At 45.4% G+C, this 21,486-nt stretch overlaps 1 protein-coding gene across 2 annotated transcripts in view; it reads left to right on the top strand.

The window, feature by feature from the left end:
* The window catches only part of LOC117733185 (protein SOGA1-like), a 75,057-nt gene that overhangs the window by 41,281 nt on the left and 12,290 nt on the right, over positions 1-21,486 (top strand). Inside the window, exons 5-15 of one of the 2 annotated variants that reach the window (XM_034536611.1) lie at positions 9,405-9,467; positions 13,587-13,754; positions 14,492-14,645; positions 14,782-15,322; positions 15,480-15,780; positions 15,893-16,126; positions 18,069-18,209; positions 19,888-20,004; positions 20,141-20,371; positions 20,800-20,907; positions 20,995-21,162. In XM_034536611.1, the coding sequence (XP_034392502.1) occupies positions 9,405-9,467; positions 13,587-13,754; positions 14,492-14,645; positions 14,782-15,322; positions 15,480-15,780; positions 15,893-16,126; positions 18,069-18,209; positions 19,888-20,004; positions 20,141-20,371; positions 20,800-20,907; positions 20,995-21,162 (2,226 nt within the window). The remainder of the gene's footprint in view (positions 1-9,404; positions 9,468-13,586; positions 13,755-14,491; positions 14,646-14,781; positions 15,323-15,479; positions 15,781-15,892; positions 16,127-18,068; positions 18,210-19,887; positions 20,005-20,140; positions 20,372-20,799; positions 20,908-20,994; positions 21,163-21,486) is intronic. The other variant, XM_034536614.1, reaches the window with a different exon arrangement.

The raw sequence follows: 21,486 nt of genomic DNA, 5'->3' as shown, positions 1-21,486 counted from the left end.
ACATTATCCGACCCACGGACGCATGAATCACCTTTCCCATAGTGGCAACCTAGAATAACCATGGCAACCGCCTCTTACTTATAGAGACACAGAACACTGTAACAACTACCTAGTAACGCCACACCAACAACTTTTAAGACCCCCCAAGGAAGTCCCTCTCAACTCCCCAGCATCCACTGAGCGACACCATACATACAACTCAAACCCCCTAGCAACCATACTAAACACCCCCTAGCAACAAATACATTTGTCACAACCTATATCAACGCCATCGCACAATGTAATTACACTTATAATATAGTATTTTTATGAACATATCCACTTTGATAAGCCCTTCAAATGGCTTGTGACTTTAGTTCAGTCAATTCATTTTTGCAGTCTTTTTTTTAAATGGTAAAATCGTCTTTTGTGTCAAGAATTTCCATAATTCGTTTCTTCTTTTCTGGAAAAGGCTCAAACATTTTGAGCCTCACAAACCGAGAAATCATCCTCGCCGTCTTTCCTCTGTTGGGGAGAAAAGCTTTGTCCACGTTTACACACTTTGCAGAGATATTAAACAATACATCATGTGTATATGAAAGGCTCACAACATACTTACAAGAACACACAGAGGGATATTGTGTTTTTGTTTTTTTGTTGTTTTTTATGTGGCAGGAAACTATTTCACGAGCCTAGCAATAAGATGTTCCCCGTTTTGTGTTATTATTACATCTGTTGCAGAACTACGGTTGAGTGAGACATGTTGTTATTACTGAATCTGTTAATTTTCTGGGGACGCAAAGACGTGTTTAGTTGCAGCCTCTACTTACGGAGCGCTGCCGTTTACAGTCCGGCATCATTATGTCTCCGTTATTATCCCCATGGCACGATATTTCATATTCCTGTAAATTGGGTTTACCTGATTCTACATGCAGGCGGCGTGCAAATGATTTCATTATCTGGTCTCATTAACAAACCTCCTAAATGAGAGCAAATAAAGAGGAGGACAGGAGGAGAGAGCTGTAATCATTAGCCATGATGTGTGCTTTGTTTTGAGGAAGTATGGCTTCCTCACGGCAGGAGCGTTTTCAGGGTCCGGGCTTTCTTTGTTTTTGATTTACTCCGTCAACCCCCCTCCCCCTCCCCCTCCTTCCCCTCCCCCCCTACTCCTCCTCCTCCTCTCTCTCTTCTCGTTTCATCTTTTCTCTCACTTTCTCTCCTGCAAACCTCGGACCCTCTCCTCATTCATCCTCCCCTCCCTGCAATTTGTTGTTCCTTCCTCTCCTCTTCCTTCTCTTTCTGTCTTTTCATTAATGTGCTGCCAACAGAGTGCAGTGGCGACAGGCTGCAAAAGCCGTCGCCACGGCAACGTATCATAGTCTGTGGTTGTCGGGCGTTTTGTTGTGAGGCAGAGGGGGGGGGGGGGGGGGGGGGGGGGATGTAAATGTATGCGGCATCCTCAGATCAGGTCAGACAATCAAATATTTAATTCTCCAGACGTTGAGTCCATTTCCCTATTCGACACTGATGTGTCTATCTCTGTTCAGTAATAATAATAATACTGATCCCGCCCTTCAGAGCCATCAGAGAGTTTGTTTTGGTTGGATTCGGGCTGCATATTCAGGTGTTTTCTGCTCTGACACTGAAAAAATGTATGTCCTTGGAACTCCAGGACAACTCCTGACTCCTAAATGGAAAAGTTTTATCTTCCATACATTTTTGCTCTGAGCTCAGTTCGTTTCTCAGCTGAATCTGACATGTGCCGTGCTGTCGTGCTGGAAAAATCAGTCAGGTCTACTAAATGGATACTAAATTAATTATTGTAAATGCGTGGGTTCCATCTTCAAGGTGTTCAGTTTTTCTCTAACATTTGCTGTGCAGACAGATGGAGACATGTCTGGCTGTGGCCTGCGGTGGGAATACAATAAATCAGTTGAGAGAACAAACTAATTGATACATCAGTTGGTAATGAAAACAATTTTTCATTGTAGAATCCTGCAAAACAAACAGAAATGAGCTGGTTGGTATGAGACAATTAGCCCGTTAATGAAGGTTTGTTTAGGGGCAATAGGACCCTGAGGAGGGATGGGGGATGAGGCGAGAGGGGCATTTTAGGTTGAAGCTTGACTTCTGCCACACACACGCACATACACTCTCACACACACACACACACTCTCACACACACACACACACACTCTCGCTATGTTCTTGCACACGCAGCTCTGTGTATGCATATATATATATATAGAATTATGTGTGTGTGTGAAAAAATGGACTTCATACACCTTGCAAAAACAACACAAATACACAGCTAATCACACATAGACCAAACACACATGAATAATTCAGATCAATATAAAGCATTCAGGTTGTACTTGAAGTGGTGTTCATTTGCGCAAGGTCACCTACTAACACACTGCCTTAATAAGCAGTGTCTGGAGACACACACACACACACACACACACACACACACACACACACACACGCTCCTCTGTAATGGAAGCAGCTAAAAGTGAGCAGCGGTTCTGGTAACAAAGAACTGCCCTTCATCCCCCCCTCCCTCCTTTCCTCCTCCTCCTCTCTTCCTCCTCGCATCTTTTTTTTTTTTCATCCTTCCCTTCCTTGATGCTTTGTTTGCACATTTCCGAGTGTGTTTGTGTGCGACGAGCCAAAGTAAACAGAGGAGGAGGAGGAGATCGTTTTTGTCTGGGGGGGGGGGGAAGGGGAGGGGGGGGGGGGGGGGGGGGGGGGGGGGGGGGGGGGGGGGGGGGGGCAAAGTGAAAGCGGGGCGAGCTGCTGGCGCACGTCCACGCGTGTGTCTGCTGATGGAGAGCATCATGCCCCCGTCCCCCATCAGTCTCTCTAATGCAATGCCGATGCGATGCTGATTGGCCGTCCTCACTCTCTCTCTCACTGCATCATGGCGGCGTGCATCGGCCCGACTTAAAGCTCGACAACAAACACGGGTGGGAAGACGCGCCCGGCTTTACGGGGCTTCAAACATCAAGCAGCGCTGTGCTTTGAAACAATCGTATTTTAAATGACATACAAGTGAAGAAGAAGAAGGCCGATACTGAGCTCGTACAGCTGAGTAGTAGCTGCGGGAGTCTGTCGGCTCGGAGCGCATCGGTGCAGCTTCAGGTGATCTACCAGCATAATGATGAAATGGGGGAGGCTGATTCACAGCTGGGTCGGATCATTTACATCAGGCGGCGTAGCATTTTCATTCGGCCTGCGGCAGATTGATTAACACCAGTGTTTGGCAGGAAAAGCCCTCTCAGGAGGGCTGATGAAAAGGTGTGTGCACTGAGTTGTGGTGAAGAGGTAGTTAGTTGTCTTCCATGCAGCCTTTTTATTTGGAATTGTTTGTTTTTTGTCGCATCAATCAAATTAATTTGGAATTGTATATAATTTTTTTTTTTTTTTTCTTCAGTTGAAGGGTTATACATATATATAATTATATAGTTATATATATATAATTTTGTGGTCAATACAGTTCTCTGATGAATGTGGCGATTCAACAATATATTCATCATTTGCTCGATTAATCTGGTCCTGTTAAGTAACATTTAGCGTTATTGTATCATCATTAGAAATCAAAACTGAGAAGAAAATGCCTCAAAGCACTAATTTCCAGGGCTTTTCCTCGAGAGTCGTCTTTTCTCAAAGGCCTGGGCTGGAAAACACAGAGGAGGAAACAACACACTCCATTTGTATCCTTCTGCCGGTCTCAGTCTGCCGGGGTCATGACCTCCCCTCGCCGGAGAGAAACCGTGAGATGAGTTATTTTTCCTTCAGCACATCTACTCCTCTACGTGTCTCGATGAAGTCGCTTGTTTCTTCTTCGTCCAAATACTCGCTCAACGCGCATTCGGAGGTCGGTCTGAACGATTTTGAAAATAAAATCTCTTAGTTGCAATTATTTTTTCCCTGATTTTGCAGTTGCGATATGATTCCCGATATTAGGGGGAATGATCATTTTTACATCGTTATTCTCATTCTCATTGAAATATATATTCAAATGATTTGGAAAGGATTTTGGTCGCGATCAGATGTTTTCTTAAGTCTGTAGAATGTGATGTGAATATTTAGTTTAAGTACTTCTACACTCATCCCGACCTCAACAAATATTGCGCCTCCTGGGAGTACAGGCCATATTGCGATTTCAATAAAAGCACTATTTCTAGAGCTGTTAAATAAAAGAAATGTTTCATGTGTGGACACATTACTGCAGAGAGGTGTAAAGGAGAGAAAGAGGCCTTTGTTTTATAGTCAACTAAGTCTGAAACAGGAATAGGTGTGAGATCGTGCAGAGAAAGGACAGTTTAAGTCGTATTCTTCACTATAATGGACAGCTTTTGTTGGCCTCCATTTGGACTCCTGGAGTTCATCAGTCTTTCTGGTGTGTGGTGGTTTTGGAAAGCTTGTGCATTTTCCTTTTTTTTCATTATTTTTCCTTTTTTTATTCTCCCTCTTGTTTTATGGTTTTTCTGTGTGTGTGAAAATCGCCTGACAGGGTGAAACAATGCGAGTCCAAAAACACATTTGCCTCATTCAGTCTGATCCCGTGCGGTGCTGTTGGTCAGTCTTAGTGAACAACCAAGTAAACAAACGCTACCTCACCAGGAGACGTGGAAAAAATAATGTACGTCAAATGTTTGTGGATCATTTTCACACGGTCTTATATTTTCAAAAAAACAATGTTCCTCTGTTTCAGGCAGCTGTGGTGTTACAGATTCTGTACTTCTCGTATACAAATCAGTAACTTGCTTTCGTGCAATCCATCATCGTCCATCAGTATTACAATTAATATTACTCATAATGATGATGGAGCAAAAGTTCCTGCAGACTTGATGAATTTGACACACTTGCTAACCGACATTGTTCAATTGAAATGAACGGAAACGGCAAAGAAAAATCTAAAATATCCAAAACAAAGCAGCAACTATTGTCTAAGCGGATGTAAAGCTTGATTTGTAGTAAATAAACCAAAAGCAAACAAACCGCCGGCGTGCGTAACGAACAACCGGAAGCCAAAGAGTCCAATCCGTGTCACTTCTCATCCTCAATTCCTGCTCATCGTCAACATCTCAGCAGACAAAGAGGCTTTCTGTGTGTCAAAGTGTGTGAAAGTGTGTGAGACACTGCTGAGCGTGTCGTAATGAGCCGAGCAGTCCGGGGTTCTGGGGAAATGCTGGTGTTGCTCTTTCTGCTCGGCTCCGTTGTGCTCTGAGCTGCTTCGGGTGTGGTGTGTGTGTGTGTATGTGTGTGTGTGTGTGTGTGTGTTGGTGTGGGGGGGGGGGGGGGGGGGGGGGGGGGGGGGGGGGGGGGGGGGGGGGGGGGGGGGGGGGGGGGGGGGGGGGGGGGGGGGGGGGGGGGGGGGGGGGGGGGGGGGGGGGGGGGGGGGGGGGGGGGGGGGGGGGGGGGGGGGGGTTGACACGAGCAGCTGTAATCAAGCGTGACTAAGAATAAGTAGGATGTTGAAATGTGGAATTTGTTATGAGCATCGGTGTTGTATTGTTACATTAACATTCTTGGATGTATTTTTTTAATATCACTTCCATCCTTCGTTATCAGACACACACACACACACACACACACACACACACAACCTGGTTATGCAACTAATTGTGTGCTGCGTTGTCTAGACCCTTTGTTCCAGTGTGTGTGTGTGTGTGTGTGTGTGTGTGTGTGTGTGTGTGTGTGAGAGACATGGGTGTGACTGGCCCCTCTTTCCGCACTTCAAATAAATCACTTTCCTCTTCCACTAACAATGCACTCTCTTTACATCTGCACGCACACAAACACACACCCTTTCTCTCCGTTCTCCGGCAATCAGATCTCATTTCTGCTTCTTCTTTTTTCTTTTCTTTTTTTATCAAATACTACCTTTGCGTGCGTTGAGTTCTTTTGTGTCCCTGCAGCCGAGCTGCGGGAATATGAAATAACCGCTAACTTAAGATGCTGTTTTTGCTCAGAAAGATATCGGTCTCTCATTGTGCTGTAAACCTGCGGCTCATGACGTGGTCCATGACCAAGACAACAACGCCTCGCCGTAAACAACCACTGGAAATGCATGCTGGGGTCACTAGCAGAAGCTCTGAGACCAGGAAATGGTTTTATAATGACACGTAGAAAATACCACCGTGGTATGTTTCCAGTTACGAAACACAGTGCTACACCCCCTAAAAGCAACCAGACAATATGGGAGGTTACTCTTATAAATATATGCTTTGGAAGAAAAAGAGAGTTTCAGGAAGAAAAAAAAGCCATTTTACTATTTAAGTTTTTTATACAGATTAAAAGAATAAGATGCAAAGCAAATTATGAAGGGGTTGGTCGGTGTATGTTTGAACTATGGAGAGAGAGCGCTGTTTCCCTCTGCCTCCTGTCTTTATGCTAAGCTAAGCTATCCCGTCTCAGCTCCATGCTCAACTCGCCTACGGAGACATCAGAGCAGTAACTATCTGTTGACATGCGCAAACTAGTCTTTATGGAGCAGAAAAGCCGGCTAAAATAATAATCAGTGAGTAAAGTGTATTTATACAGCACCTCTCCAGGGCTTCCAAGGCAGTGAAAACGAGAATAATACACGTCCCATGCCTGTGTGTGTGTGTGTGTGTGTGTGTGTGTGTGTGTGTGTGTGTGTGTGTCTGTGTGTGTGTGTGTGTGTGTGTGTGTGTGTGTTACAGCTAAACATTCTTTTGCATCTAGTCATTTTTCCTGAGAACATGTGCTGTTTACCGTTCTGTCTTTATTCCGTTTCCACGCTGCCTTTGTGTCTTTCGTCCTCATCTGCTCCGTGTTCGCGGTCTCAGAACCTCTCGGAGCTCACATCATTTCCACATCCACAGGTTCAACATTAGTTCATCCTGTTTCTTTCCTTCTCCCGTCTCCATCATCCAGACTTCCCTCCCAGATCTCTCAATGTGTTTGATCCCGCCCTGCCCCGCTATCCCCCTCTGTGTCACGGCCGGTTGAGCTGCAGATCCGATTGGATTGGAAAGGAAGAGAGAGTTCACACTGCTCTGCCTCCTCATCCATGATGGAGGAATGACAACATCCCTCTCTTTCACTCCCACCCCTTTTTTTCTCTCACTCTGCCATCGCTGTCATTATCTGTCTGTCCATCCAAAGCGGTGTCCCTCCATCCACCAGGCAAAGGAGGGAAATTCATCTACTGATATACATCTGCCTTTGTCATCTATTTGTTGTTGTTGATCCACCCCCCCTAGCGTCAGCATCTCCCTTTCATAGAATCAACAATGTGACGACTGCTGTGAAATATGGTGAAACGTTACCTGGCAAAACCCGTTTTGCCTCCGCTAGAGAATAAGAACACAGCCAGAAGCTGTTAAACATCAGATAACATGGAAGTCCACCGCTTATCTCATCTCACCTGTGGGCTCGGAAACATGAGAACCAGGCTCTGGTCGCGGTGTGTGTGTGTGTGTGTGTAGGTGTGTCTGTGTGTGTGTGTGTAGGTGTGTAGGTGTGTCTGTTTGTGTGTGTGTGTGTGTGTGTGTGTTTGTGTGTATGTGTGTCTGTGTGTGTGTGTGTAGGTGTGTAGGTGTGTCTGTGTGTGTGTATTTGTGTGTGTGTGTGTGTGTGTGTGTTTGTGTGTAGGTGTGTAGGTGTGTCTGTGTGTGTGTGTGTGTGTGTGTGTGTTTGTGTGTGTGTGTGTGTGTGTAGGTGTGTAGCTGTGTCTGTGTGTGTGTGTGTCTGTGTGTGTGTGTGTGTGTGTGTGTGTGTGTTTGTGTGTGTTGTGTGTGTTTGTGTGTGTGTTTGTGTGTGTGTGTGTGTGTGTAGGTGTGTAGCTGTGTCTGTGTGTGTGTGTGTGTGTGTGTGTAGGCGTGTAGCTGTGTGTGTGTTGTGTGTGTGTGTGTGTGTGTGTGTGCCTTCTACTTTAAACTCCTGCAACTGTTTGCCTGCTGATGCAACCAGTACGATTGAAGGCGATTTTGACACATTTCAGGCTGATGGGGATCAGTTTTCGTTGTTGTTGTTGTTGTTTTGCTCCTCAGGTGCCTCATTGGCTATGCACTGTGATGTCACAGTCTCACACAGCTGACTGTCTGGGGTTATTATTGCTGGCTCCCTGTCACACTGCCGTGACTTACTGGCCCACTTGAATGGAACATATAGTGTTATGGGAAACACCTGTTTTAAAAATGGACTGGGATGGCAGTTGTGTTAATGTGCATTTCTCACAAGGAGGACTTAATTAAATTCTGTCTTTTCCCATGAAAGGGAGGGAGGGAAGGACAGCAGGAGATTAAAAGGACAAAGTATGGAAATAACCCAAAGAGTGATGAGGGATAGAAAGAGGAGAGGTGAGGGAGGACGAGACGGACAGACTTGTGGAAATAAACGTCAGACAAGCAAATCCCCCTCATGCTGATGCTGCAACTCCACCTGGACACGAGAAGACTCGTTTCAGTATTCCAACAATTCATTTCCAACATTAAAATACATTTAATTAAAATGTTGGGGAAAATTGAAATGAATGAAAGAACAACAACAGTGGTATTATTTCTTATTTTATTGTCCTCCTTTCTCACCTTTTTCTGCCCTCCAGTCCTTTCTTTTGTTGTCAGTGCTTGGTTGCAGAGAGCCTGTTTCCATGGAAACGGATTGAGCCAGATGAGCTTGGCTTCTCGCACTGCTGTGTGTGTGTGTGTGTTTGTGTGTGTGTGTGTGTGTGTGTGTGTGTGTGTGTGTGTGTGTGTGCATGTGTGTTGTGTATGTGCGTGTGCGTGTGTGTGTGTGTGTGTGTGTGTGTGTGCATGTGTGCGTGTGTGTGTGTTTGTGATTGGGTGATTGGTCCTGGGTCTTAAGAGAAGGAAGCATGATGATTTATGAGAGTTTAATGCTCTGGGCAGATATTTGGATGAGTAGATGAGTGTGTGTGTGGTGTGTGTGTGTGTGTGTGTGTGTGTGTGTGTGTGTGTGTGTGTGTGTGTGTGTGTGTGAGAGTTTTTAGAAAACGCAACTCAGTTTTTGGTTCATGCCATTCAGACATTTTCCATTTATGTCGCCTTCTCCTTCTCTTTATTTCTCTTGTTCCTTCACTTCTACCTCCACCTCACGGCTGTAATTCCACACTCTTTTCATCGTTGGTGATCCAAATCTCTTTGGAGATGATCAACATCACTGTGGCAGTGACATTCTGGGGCTCAGCAGGAGAGGGAGAGGAACTGTGTCATAAGATATATGTCAAACTTTAGGTTCAACCGCAGGGCATCTTGGTCAACGGGGGGGGGAGAGTTGGAACTGAGTGTATGTTGTGACCACACATGTTTAAATCCCATCTCTCCGATCCCCTGCAGGTGATCCCTCTGTGTTGTTTCAGACTGAACACATTCATTCTTCACGCTATCGAAAATGTCACTTACTAAGGACCTCTGTATGTGTCTATGTTGCAGAACTCCCAGAGGAAAAGAGGAGCACGACCCAACAACAAACCTGACAAGAAGCTCTGTCCACAGGTAACCCAGGCACACACACACACTCACACACACACACACCTATGTTCCTCCAGATGGTCCAACAAATCAATAAGAGACACAAAGTGTTGTTTCAGCAGCTAAACTTTTAAGACACTTAAACCTGGAGAGTGACATGTATCTAACACACACACGCACACACACACACACACACTCACACACACACTCTATAACATAATCACGAATAGCAAGTAGCTGAGCGTGTATCTTTGAAACATCTGCAGAACTGGAGAAAACATACAAATATTACAAAAGCAAGCTTTTTCTGTGTGACGGCCATTACACCCACTGACTGTTTTCATCCTGTTGTTGTTCCTGCTGCCCAAAGCTCGTTTAGATTCTTTTTGCATTCATTTGCTCTATGAGGCAGGTAAACCAGTTTATCCACACGTATCATTTAGTAGTGTGTCCTTGTTATTATTCTATCAAATAAACAGGATTCGTCACACACACTCCATGATTACACAACAACAGTCCTGCTTGGGACGTTTGTCAATTTCCTGTCATGCAGGAGAGCAGTTGTCCTAAATACATCAACAAAATAAATAATTAAATCTCATCATATTTTCATGGCGTCAGCATTGCATCGATGCCGACAATATTTCATGGTGTCAGCATCGCTGGCGGCCGCCGTCGTCTCTGCAGAAATGTAATTGCATGTGCTGCAGGTGACAGGAAGTCTCAGCTCTGAGCGAATCGAACAGAGCTGCACTTGTTCCACACTGAGCATCAGAGACATTTGGAAACGCGCTTCTTGAATCCCGCCTTTCAGTCATGTTGCGTTCATTTAAAAACAATTTAAAGATTTCTATTTATCTTGTAGCCAAAAACTAAATCGCAAAAATGTCACATAACTCTTTATGGCAAGCTGATCTCTACAAACGTGAGTTTTCAGATGTAGAATCCCGTAGGCGACGGGAGAAGATTGTTTTGGGTATTGTAAGCGTTCTGGTTGCCTTTTGTAGTCAGTAGTGATGAACCTTGTGGAGATCCAAAGAGGAAGAGCACATTGTCCAGAATGAGATCTCAGGGCCCACCGGGTACGATGTGGCTTGTTATTGTTTTAGAAGTGGCTTGTGAACCGCCTCCGAATCAATCCGGAGGCGCACGTCGTCTTTCATCTCAAGTTGCTAATCCGACTGTAAACAATAAGCAGTGCACAGAAAAGGAGGTTGTGGGATATCTGCTGGCTACCCAGAAATACAGCCCCTTACTCCATTCATACATTGTCATATTCATGTAATGTGTTTATGTAACTCTGTAACTGTTCATTCTGTACACATGACATCTATTGCATCTGTCCATCCGGGGAGAGGGATCCTCCTCTGTTGTTTCTTCCCTTTTTTCCATGTTTTCCTGATCCGATGTGAGGTCCTGGGACAGATTGTAAAGCCCTCTGAGGCAAATTTGTAATTTGTGATATTGGGCTATACAAAATAAACTGAATTGAATTGAAAATTACTCTCGTTATACTCAAACCACCGGAATCAGGATTTGATATAAACTGAATTGAATCAATAAGCAGAATCACAAAACCGTAAAAATAAATATCCCATTCTTGTCATTGTGGTCCAGCAGTCATTTCCATAGAGCAGGTACTACAGCAAACCTGCTGCCTCTAGAGACTGGAACTCTAATTATAGGACTCGCACTGTTAATTATCACCTTTAGTGCCAATCCTCCCTTAAACAGCGGTGTCATTCTTTTAGCTTCTGCTTCAAACACCACTTGTGTTCAGAATAGACGTGTTAAGGTTGTGCGGGGCCACCGACCACGACTGCCATGTTGGAAATCTATGGCGTTTGATCCTCTAAGTGTGTTCCCAGATCATAACTGGGCTGTCTCTCCGTTGTCTGTGACCCATTTCCTCTGGGGATCACACTCTTATCTGTCCAAACAAGCCGTGTGCAGTTTGAAGCAGATACATCAGCATTTCCTCGATTCCCCCTCCTCTCCTCATCATGTCTTTCTCTCTTTTCCTTCCCTCCATCTTGTCCTGCAGGTCTTTGTTCTTACTGTAGTCCTTGCATACCCAGTTTTTGTTGGATTGAAGATCAGGTCTCGACACCACACTTTACATCTCTCCCTCCTCTTCATTCTGCCTCACTTCTCTTCCATTAATAGAAAAAAAATGTCTTACACCTCACTTTCCGAGGTCTCCCTCCCTTCTTCATTTGTTTAACACAGCTGAAAGAGCGTTCTTTGCTCTGTGAAAGAAAAAGGCACCCTGGGAGCTGGAAGTGTGCAAGATCAGGTTCAACAGCGCAACAGAGTACACAGAGATACAGATTTAAAAACCCACAGGACTAATATATCACCACAGAAGGTGTTTGCGGTGAACTTAATTCTCTCACTGACATCCAACGCGAGCCGGGCTTCCTCTCCGAGCCTCGTACCATAAATGGTCGACTGGCTGGCGCTCGCCTCGCGTAATGCGGTTGGAAAGGCTCCACGGGCCGTAAAACAAATACAGCCACAGAGCTGCTTCAAAGGGTCACCTGGGGTCAGCCGGAAGTTAGTAGACATACACGCATCAATATCCAGTGCGTTTGTGTTGAGAGCGTCACGCGACTCAGGCGTAAAGAGGATTGTTTAAAGATGACTCAGCCCACAGAAACACGGGCCCGTCTGTGGTCGGTTTGGCTAACGTTGGTACAAGCTGGCGACACATCCAGCAGACACAGAGCCGCAATAGCAATTAGCTGATGTCATGCCACCTGATGAACGTAAGTCCAACACGCACTCTCCTGAGGGAAGTATCTGGCTCTTTAAATGCTAAACGCTCCACTGTGTTCAGCAGCTGGTCACTGACGTTGCGTGTCTGCTCTTTGGTGCCGTGGGCTCATCACAGTGCTTTTTTTTGTTGCTGAAAACTAAATGTGAGTTGGGGGCGATGAAGTAAATAACACATACGCAATAAAACTCAATTTTGATATGGTCAAGGTTTTTTTTTGGTGTAATGTCGGCAAACTCAAGATGGATACGGTAAACATTCATTTCGTAGGCGGCGTGACGTTCTCCGAGGCAAACCACTAACGAGTGTGTTCTGGCCTTCCTGGTTTCCTTTGTGTTTCTTTGTTTCTTCTTCATAAAAGCCTCACGACGAACAAACACAGCACGACGCTGACCTCAGCATTTGGTAGCTGAAAGCCGCAAGCTAGTCAAATAGCGCCATGTCATTACTCTCCAAGTTCAAGGCGAACTATAAATAGAATGAACACGAAGTCGTCCCATTTGAGTTGCAGGACTGTACCGGATTGTGGCTCGTGTGCAAATGACAGACGGACAGTTTGGTGCTTATTATAACGGTAGAGAGATGATGCCCAAACATCACCGTGGTTACTAAAAATATGGTTTATGTTTATCCATCTGTCTGCAGCTTTTACTGTGTGTGTGTGTGTGTGTGTGTGTGATACATGGAATATTGTGAAATCATACTTTTCTTTCATTTTCTTTCACTTGACACAACTGAATTGATTTATACAATATATATATATATATAAATATATATATATATATATTTATACGATGTATATATATATATATATCGTATAAATATATATATATATTGTATAAATCAAAATGCTTTTTATATCAGTATTATATATATATATATATATAATACTATATATATATATATAATACTGATATATATATATATATATACACTAATATATATATATATATATATATATATACACTAATATATATATATATATATATATATATATATATATTAGTGTATATATAATACTGATATAAAAAGCATTTTTCTCTGATATAAAAAGCATTTTTCTCTTAACTCAAACAGTTCAAGATGGATCGGCACCAAATGACTTTAAATCCGTTGTTTTCTTTCCGGTTCATGAGTTAACTGTCTATATCATCTTCTGACCAAAAAAAAGTTTTAAAAAAAACAACGATTCATTCCTCAAGTAATGCAGTTCACTGGAACCTACACACGTTTGTCTTGTTTATTAAAGCAATAACCTTAAAACAGAGACATGTCCATTGCGTGATGTGTGCACGCCCGCCTCTCTGTGACACAGCAGTTGTTGCTTCAATGGTGGCTCTCCTCCTCTCTCCGTCCCGTCTCCGCAGGAGGACAGCTCGGACCTGAAATGCCAGCTCCACTTTGCCAAAGAGGAGTCAGCCCTGATGTGCAAAAAGCTGACCAAACTGGTGAAGGACTGCGAGGCCATGAAGGAGGAGCTGGCCAAGTTCAGGTCGCTGTACGGGGACGTCAACGCCTCGCTCACCGTGGAGGAGGTGAGTGCAGGAGGAGGGAACAGACGCTGATTGACACAGGAGCACAAACGTCTCTCGCGTTGCACTTCGTCAGACAGTGTAGTGGTTAGTGAACAAGGCCATGAGGCAGTGAGAATCAAAAATCACCACACGGTGGAGGAGGATTTCATATTTACATGATAGTGATACAGCCCACAGAAGTGTTTTCTGACAACACCTTAAGGAAAATATAAACCCTGACTTTCCATCGTTATACTGTTTAAATCTGTATATCTTGATGTTTGCCTGAGAGCTATTATAGTATATTTTAAAGTACCTCCCCCCTTTGTTCCCCTATAAACCCAAATGCCAAAAACGCCTGGGAAAATTCTACAGAGCTGCGTTTGTATTGTTTTAGAAACAGCCAACACTCCCCACAAAGCTCATTAAATCCAACTCACTTTTGAGCCGTTTCAGTGACTAATGGAAACAACAAACACACACATATATATATATATATATATATATATATATATATATATATATATATATATATGAATATCCAGGACTGAAAATGTTATTACTATTGATAATGATATTTAGAAGACAGTTTGTCTTTCCTAATCATAGTAGAAACCCTTAAAAGCCCCTCAATTCATGTGAACAGTCTTAAAGGTCAACAGCTGAATTATTGTGTGTGAATGAACAGATGAGACTTGATTAAGAACATGGTTCCCCTCTCCTAATGTCCTTTTTATTCCCCCCCCCACCCCCACCAGGTGGCTGACTCCCCCCACACGCGAGAGGCGGAGATCAGAGTCCACCTGAAGCTGGTGGAGGAGGAGGCCAACCTGCTGAGTCGGCGCATCGTTGAGCTGGAGGTGGAGAACAGGGGTCTCCGAGCTGAGATGGACGACATGAAGGGGCCACACGGTAGTTTTGAAACTCATCTAGATTTTTATATTTGCGAGATTCATTTTGGATTATTAATTCATACACTAACATATATTTGAATCTCTCTTCTGTTTTTTTCTCAACTGCCTGACCGCCCACTGTTTCTTTTCCCCAGATGGTCCACAGGAGCTTTCTGGTGTTGGTGGCAGTCTGGGCCTGGGACTCGGGGGAGGGGCTTCATCCGAAAACGTCATGGAGCTCCAGAGACACCTCCAGTTTGTGGAGGAGGAGGCGGAGCTACTCCGGAGGTCTCTCATCGAGATGGAGGAACAGAACAAACTCCTGATGAACGAGATAAACCGCTATAAATCTGATCTCCCGCCGCCGCCGTCCGCACTGTCGTCCAATTCATTGGCGTCGCTGACGGACGGGCTGCTCAACGCCAGCCCGGTGCACTCCATCCAGGAAGGGGCGGTGCTTATCAGCACCGACGCCCCGGCCCACGAGGAGGAGCTCAGGCTGGCGAGGCTTCAGATTGGAGAACTGGGCGGGAAGGTGAAAAAGCTGCAGTACGAAAACCGAGTGCTTCTGTCCAACCTGCAGCGCTGTGATCTGGCCTCCTACCATTCTCCTTCCTCCTCCTCCTCTTCCTCCTCACTTCGGCTGGCTCTGGACACTGACGCAGAGGCCGGAGACTCAGCTGAGTGCCTCCCAAGGTAGTCTTACCTTTCAGAGAGAATATATGTTGCTGAAACCCAACACACTAAACAGACCCCAGTGTTGTACATCTGCTCATCAGGGAGAAGTTGTTCATTGATCTTTTAAAGCAACATTGTATTAGAAGTCCTGAACGTGCTCTCTGTATTTCTTCAGCCCGCCGCACCGCAAAGAGCCAGTCGGGGGTGAGACTGACGCCCTTGAGATCAGGGAGCGGAAAAAGAAGATCGAGGACAACGCTGACGCAACAACCTCCCTCCTCGGGTACCTGGGGCAGAAGGACCATGATGCCTTGCTGGCCATGAGAGACCAGGCTCGCTTGGTTTCCACGGCGATCCAGCTCCTGACTTCCCCAGAGTCGAACTGCTTGTCCTCCTCCCCGTCCATCTATCACAAGGTGTGCAGCAACGAGGCAGCAGAGCCGTGTGACCTGGAGAAACCTCAGCCTCACAGCCAGGTGCGTGTCCCTGGGCCTCCACAACACTGTCCGGGGGGAAAAGAGATAGAGATAGCTTTTCACAATAATGCCCGACGAAGGTGATGAAGTCTGTTATTTCTTTGTGCCGCAGATTTCAGAGCTGTCGGACCTGGCCGACCGGCCCCTGGTCGGTGCTCTGACCAGCAGGCTGCAGGCCCTGCACACCCAGCTGCAGGCCTTCGTGGAGCAGGTGGACAGCCTGGGTAAACCCCCGGCAGGTGGGAGGGACCCTCAGGTTGAAGGAGCGTCTCCTCTGGCCTCACCCTGCGCCTCTCTCCTCTGCTCTGGGGACGGGCAGGATGGACTGAACACTGCCGCCGAGCAGGTAACAAGACAGGGAACACACTCCTCCTTTTCACTCCTTTTCACTCTGTCTCTTTCATTTGTTATCAGTCTCTTCTTCTTTTTTTAAGAGCTTTTGGTTGCATAACTCTCCCAATCCCATCTAACCCTGCTGCTTTAGTTTCTAAAATGGATTTACACAACACGCTCAAATCTGATGTACCACCGGCGATGTCATATGAACCTGACGTGCTTCACAGTTGTGAATGGAAAAAATATCCCTTTAGTGCTTTCACAATTTTGACAAATGTCAAAATTGTGAAAGCAAAAGCTGCCCCGGCCGTATGGCCATATGAGACGTATTCAGATTTGAGCTGCCAGTGTAAACCTCTCCACTCGATGCCATGTCCTCCGCATGCAGGGAAGTTGCTTCCTAACCGGGTATTTAGATGCTGCTTTAGGCCTCAAATGGAGCTTGTTTGTATGCATAGTAGGGTTATTAAGAGTATTTCTATATTTCCATCAGCATCATAAAACCAACACACAGTCTAGGTTCAGATCGCGTGAGGTTGTCCAATACAATATATATATTCATATGTATGGTGTAATTGAATGTGCTGGAATGAGGGCAGCAGGACAATTTTATTGTTTCGCCCGTATGAAGATTCATGTTGCGTCATGCGATGTCGTTGACGGGCAAATAATAAACTATAAACATAGTCTATAAGCACCATCTGAGTTTTGGTTTAAAAATGTGAAAGAGACAAGTCTAGTGTTTGGTGTTGTCCATCTATTTTAGCTCATTAGTACACCAGATACTGAGTACTGTATTTTCATAATGAATGTTTTGTATCATAAGAGTAAACACGAGTTGGTAGAAACACTCAATAGGAGACTAAATTGACTTTGGATGGATATGTTTGAGATTTGTTGTGCTGCCTTTACTACAAGAGAAACGTGTCTTTTCTAACTGATCTAGTTTGACTGTCTGCAAGAGGCTGTGATGAAATCATAAAGTTTTAAGAGAATACATTATCATGTTTAGACTCCATTCGAGGCCAATTCTGAGTCCCAACACCCCTCCGATCTCTCCTCCCCTTCCTCCTTTCCCCTTTCTCTCGGCACGGGCACCATAACCACCGCTTTCTGCACTTCTCCCCCTCTCTCCTCCCTTCTCTCTCTCCCCTCTCTCCTCCCTTCTCTCGCCCCCCTCCCTTCCCCCTTCTCCCGTTACTCACGCCTCCTCCTCTTCGTCATCTCCCTAAATGCCGACCTACTTACCTTGGAATCCTTGCTCACCTCACGTCGCCTTTCCTTCCCTCGTTGCCACTCTTCCTCCTTCTTCCTCCTTTTGTTTTGCTTTCCCATCCACACCCATTCCTCCTCCCTCCTCCTTCACCTTGTTGCTCCGTCGCCCTCTTCGCTCTGACTTTTCATCCTAACCGCCTTACTCCTTCTCGTCTTCTCACTCCCGTTTCCCTCTCCCTTTGCTCCTCTATCTCCCATTGCTGTTTCTCCCCCGTCTCTCCTCTCTTCCCACTCCTCGATGTCTGTCTTCTGTTTTGTTTATCTCTCCTCCCTCCCCCCTTCAGCCATTCATTCTGCCCTCCATCCTCCTTTTCCTTCTTTTCTCCACCCTCTCCTTCTCCTCTCTGACCAAGCTCTTCTTCCTCTACATCCTTTTCTTCGTCTTGTGAGATCCACACTCAACTGTTTCTGTTTTGTTCTTCGTTTGTTTTTCTTCATCTTTCTCAATGTTGCCATATGAATCGACACCATTCTGGTCGAATTGTTTTTTATTCTTATTGTTGTGTTTGTTTGTCTCGTTCTTTCTCTCATTTCTATCACTCCCCTCCTTTTTGTTTTTTGTTCCACGACGTCTCCTCCTCCCCTGTCCCTCCCTCTCTCCTCTGAGTTTTTATTTTTTGTTTTCTTTGTGTTATTCTTTTGTTTTTATTCATTAACCTGCCCATGCATGCATGCAGCAGCAGCCTGGTTATAGGGACCAATCAGAGCCGGAGGTCAAAGGTCAAATTGAGGAGAACAGCCAATCAGACGGCGATGGGACTGAAAAGCAGGACGACCGCCGGCTGGAGAAGAGAGAAAAGGAGACGGACGATGCTCTGGTGAGCATTCGCATCACGACAGACACATTCACACTGGAGCCTCTCACTCTGACAGACAAACAAACAATTCGGCTTTTGGCTGGGCGGAGTCTAAACAAAGTCAGGCAACAAACAAGCGTCTGGCCTGCTCCTGTAACGAGAGGATAAAGTAACTAAAGAAGCGACCGTGAACATGACAGGGGCTATAGCTGCTATATTTATATACAAAATGGATCAAATGACTGCTTGTATGTGTAAGGTAAAACAATGATCTACCCGCTCTGCTTTTACCGGGTCCCAACTTGCTGAAAACGTAGGTGTGGGTTACAGGAGGAAAAGAGGACGTTATTTAAATATGTCACTTAGAGCCGGACCAAGGAATCGTTGATGTATTAGCCAATTGGTTAAAAGCTCTGAGAAAAGCTTGTTAAGTGGACCTTGTATTCAGATTTGGGGAAGTCAAACTCCTGTACTCAAACTTGTACCCTCGACTAATAACGTTTATTGCCTAGTATTAATATTTGCGTTATTGAATCTGATACAAACCCGCTGAAAATGGCCCCTGAATGTACATGTGGGCTGTTGCATCGCTTCTTCCTGTGCAAACACACAATGACAGGAAAAGTTCATCAAAGGCTCATTCATATGTCACACACACACACACACACTCACACACACACACACACACACTCAAGCTGAAGTTTGTGATGTGGTACAGTGGTGGTGAACTCCCTCTAGCAACACCGGGTTGTCAACAAAGATGAACAGTGACTTCACCCTCAGCTGTGGGATCGAGGGGAAGAAAAGCCCTTTGTTTGGCTGACCTTTTTTCTGGCGCGTCTCCATGGTAACGGGGATTGTGTGTGTGTGTCTGCGTCTTCAACCGAGCTCGAGAGGGTGAAATAGAACGAAGCAGAAAGATATCAAGAAGAGAGAGAGTCAGATATTCATTAGAAGCCGTTGATGAAGTGAGCAGAGTGGTGACACGGCAGCACAGCACTGTGCACTCAGTGTGTTACACAAACATAACAGTGACACTCTTTCTCCGCCATTGAGTTTGTTCCCCCCCCCCCCCCCCCCCCGCCCCGCCTCCAGTCTTTATGCCACTGCGTTGGTAAAATGGTATTATCAGTGATCAGTGTATTTAGATCCCCTCAATCTTTGCACGTGTTGGCACAACAGTGAGTCACATTGGAACAGAGACTAGCTGTGAGCGGCCGGGTGGAGGCTGATGGAGGACAGAGGCTGAGGCCAGTGGAGGGTGAAGGAGGACATTAATGGTACAGTGGTGGGTCGATGGATCGCACTCACTCAGCAGCCAAATGAAGCATGAGATGAAGTGTGCGTGTGCGTGTGTGTGTGTGTGTGTGTGTGTGTGTGTGTGTGCGCGCATACAGATAGCGTGGGGAAGCTGAGATGTGATTTAAAGGGTGTTCTAGCACAGATCTGCCATGTCATGTGCTATTTCTCCCTTTTTAATTCCCCTCCAACTCTCTGGTCCCTCGCCACCTCTCCTCCCGTTACTGCGTTTTATTCTCTTCTTTAATCCCTGGCTGCCTCCCTCTTTGTTTCCTACCCACCGACGTTTCCCTATCCACTACTCTTTTCCTTATTTCTTTCTTTCCCTCGACTTTATTTTATTTTCACTCCACCCCCCAAACACTCATCCTTTCCTCATCTCCTTCTTTATTTCCTCCAGCCCGCCCATGGCGATGAACTTCGGGCTCGGCTGTCCGACGCGGAGGAGTCGGCTCTCGGAACTCAGGGGGAGCATGAGAGGCACGCTCAGAGAGAAACCTCTCTCCAACTCACACTGGTCAGTTTGCATCACTGAATACTGACCTGTGAACAAAAGACCCTCAATCTCACACAGAAGCACTGAAACGCCATTTTATACAAGAAATGCAAGTCCTCCCCGATTGTCCTCATGTCACACCGTCTTCCCCTCTCAGCTCCAGGAGGAGCACCAGAAGGCTCTGCTCCGCCGGGACTTCCAGCTGCAGAGTTTGGGCCTCCAGGCTCGGCTTCAGAGGAAGTTGTGGTGCCAGGAGAGGACTCTGCTGGTCCAGGAGTCCCAGCACCTCAAACAGGCCCTGTTACTGCTCAGCCTCAAACTGCGCTGCTTCCTCAAACAGTGGAGGCAGGGCTGCAGGAAGGACACCGAGTGGAAAGACATCTTGGAGGTATGAGGGGAAGAGGAAGAGGAAGGGAAATGCTTCGTCAATAGCTGACTGTCCACGCTGTTGACATGCTGTTTGTCATTATTTTAACCAATAACTTATTTAGTGTGTCTAGAAGCAATACTCAAAGGACATCTACATTTGTTCTAAAAGAATTATGTAATCTTAGGTTTTCAATCACAGAAAGAATTAAGAGAAAATCCTTTGAGGTTTAAACAGGCTTTATGCAAAAGAAAAAAACCTTGGCCACAAGACGAAGTGAATTAATTTAACATAACATGTGAAATGTTCATATCGTATCATATTTTGAATATTGTAACTGGATTGTAAATCGTTGCCTTTGCAGAATATAAATATGTAGATAGGTAAACATACAGAGGCTGAGATTAATGATTGAAAGGTGGTCTTCCAATGTGATGCTCTTTCTTCAGATGAACAGCCTGAAGGACTTGTACCTGCTGTTGGAGGAGGAGAACCTGACGAGCCCCGCCCACCAGTCTGAGAAGAGGGACGAACAACCACTCAGCACAAATATCAAGGTAAGCAGAGTGCCTCACACACACACACACACACACACACACGTGCGCCCACACACACATTCTTACATGCATAACTTTTACCTGTAGTCGAGCGCCGTGAGCAGCACCTTGGCGGACCTGAAGGTGGCGCTGCAAGATTTGAGTGGAGAGTTGCGACAGGAGAGACAAGGCTCCCAAGAGCTCACACAGCAGTTCGCCAAGGCCAAGGCATCATGGGAGGTGGAGAGGACGCAACTGAAGAGCCTCGTTACGCAGGTAAGAAGAGTCATACGTGAATTTATTTTCTGCCAGTTTTGTCAAGATTAATATAATTGCACATGAAAGACGTCTGTTTGTTGCTGTCGATGCTTCTGGCGTTGGTTTGAAGTGGGCAGGACTCTGGAATAAAGATGTCACATATACCAATCAGGATTTAGAATTCATGTTGACCAATCAACTTTTTCTTCCAGACTTTAACTTTGATTGTTGCCTTTCTTGTCATGAATATTTAAACGTTCGTAAAAATAGAGCTTCAAAATGTACCAGTGATACATTTTACATTACTTGAAATCAATCAATGTGCTTATTTTATCTCAAAAA

Source organism: Cyclopterus lumpus, chromosome 7, assembly GCF_009769545.1.
Source record: "Cyclopterus lumpus isolate fCycLum1 chromosome 7, fCycLum1.pri, whole genome shotgun sequence".
NCBI classification, from domain to species: domain Eukaryota; kingdom Metazoa; phylum Chordata; class Actinopteri; order Perciformes; family Cyclopteridae; genus Cyclopterus; species Cyclopterus lumpus.
The sequence above is the reverse complement of the archived record's forward strand: the minus strand, read 5'-3'. Positions and strand labels throughout refer to the sequence as shown.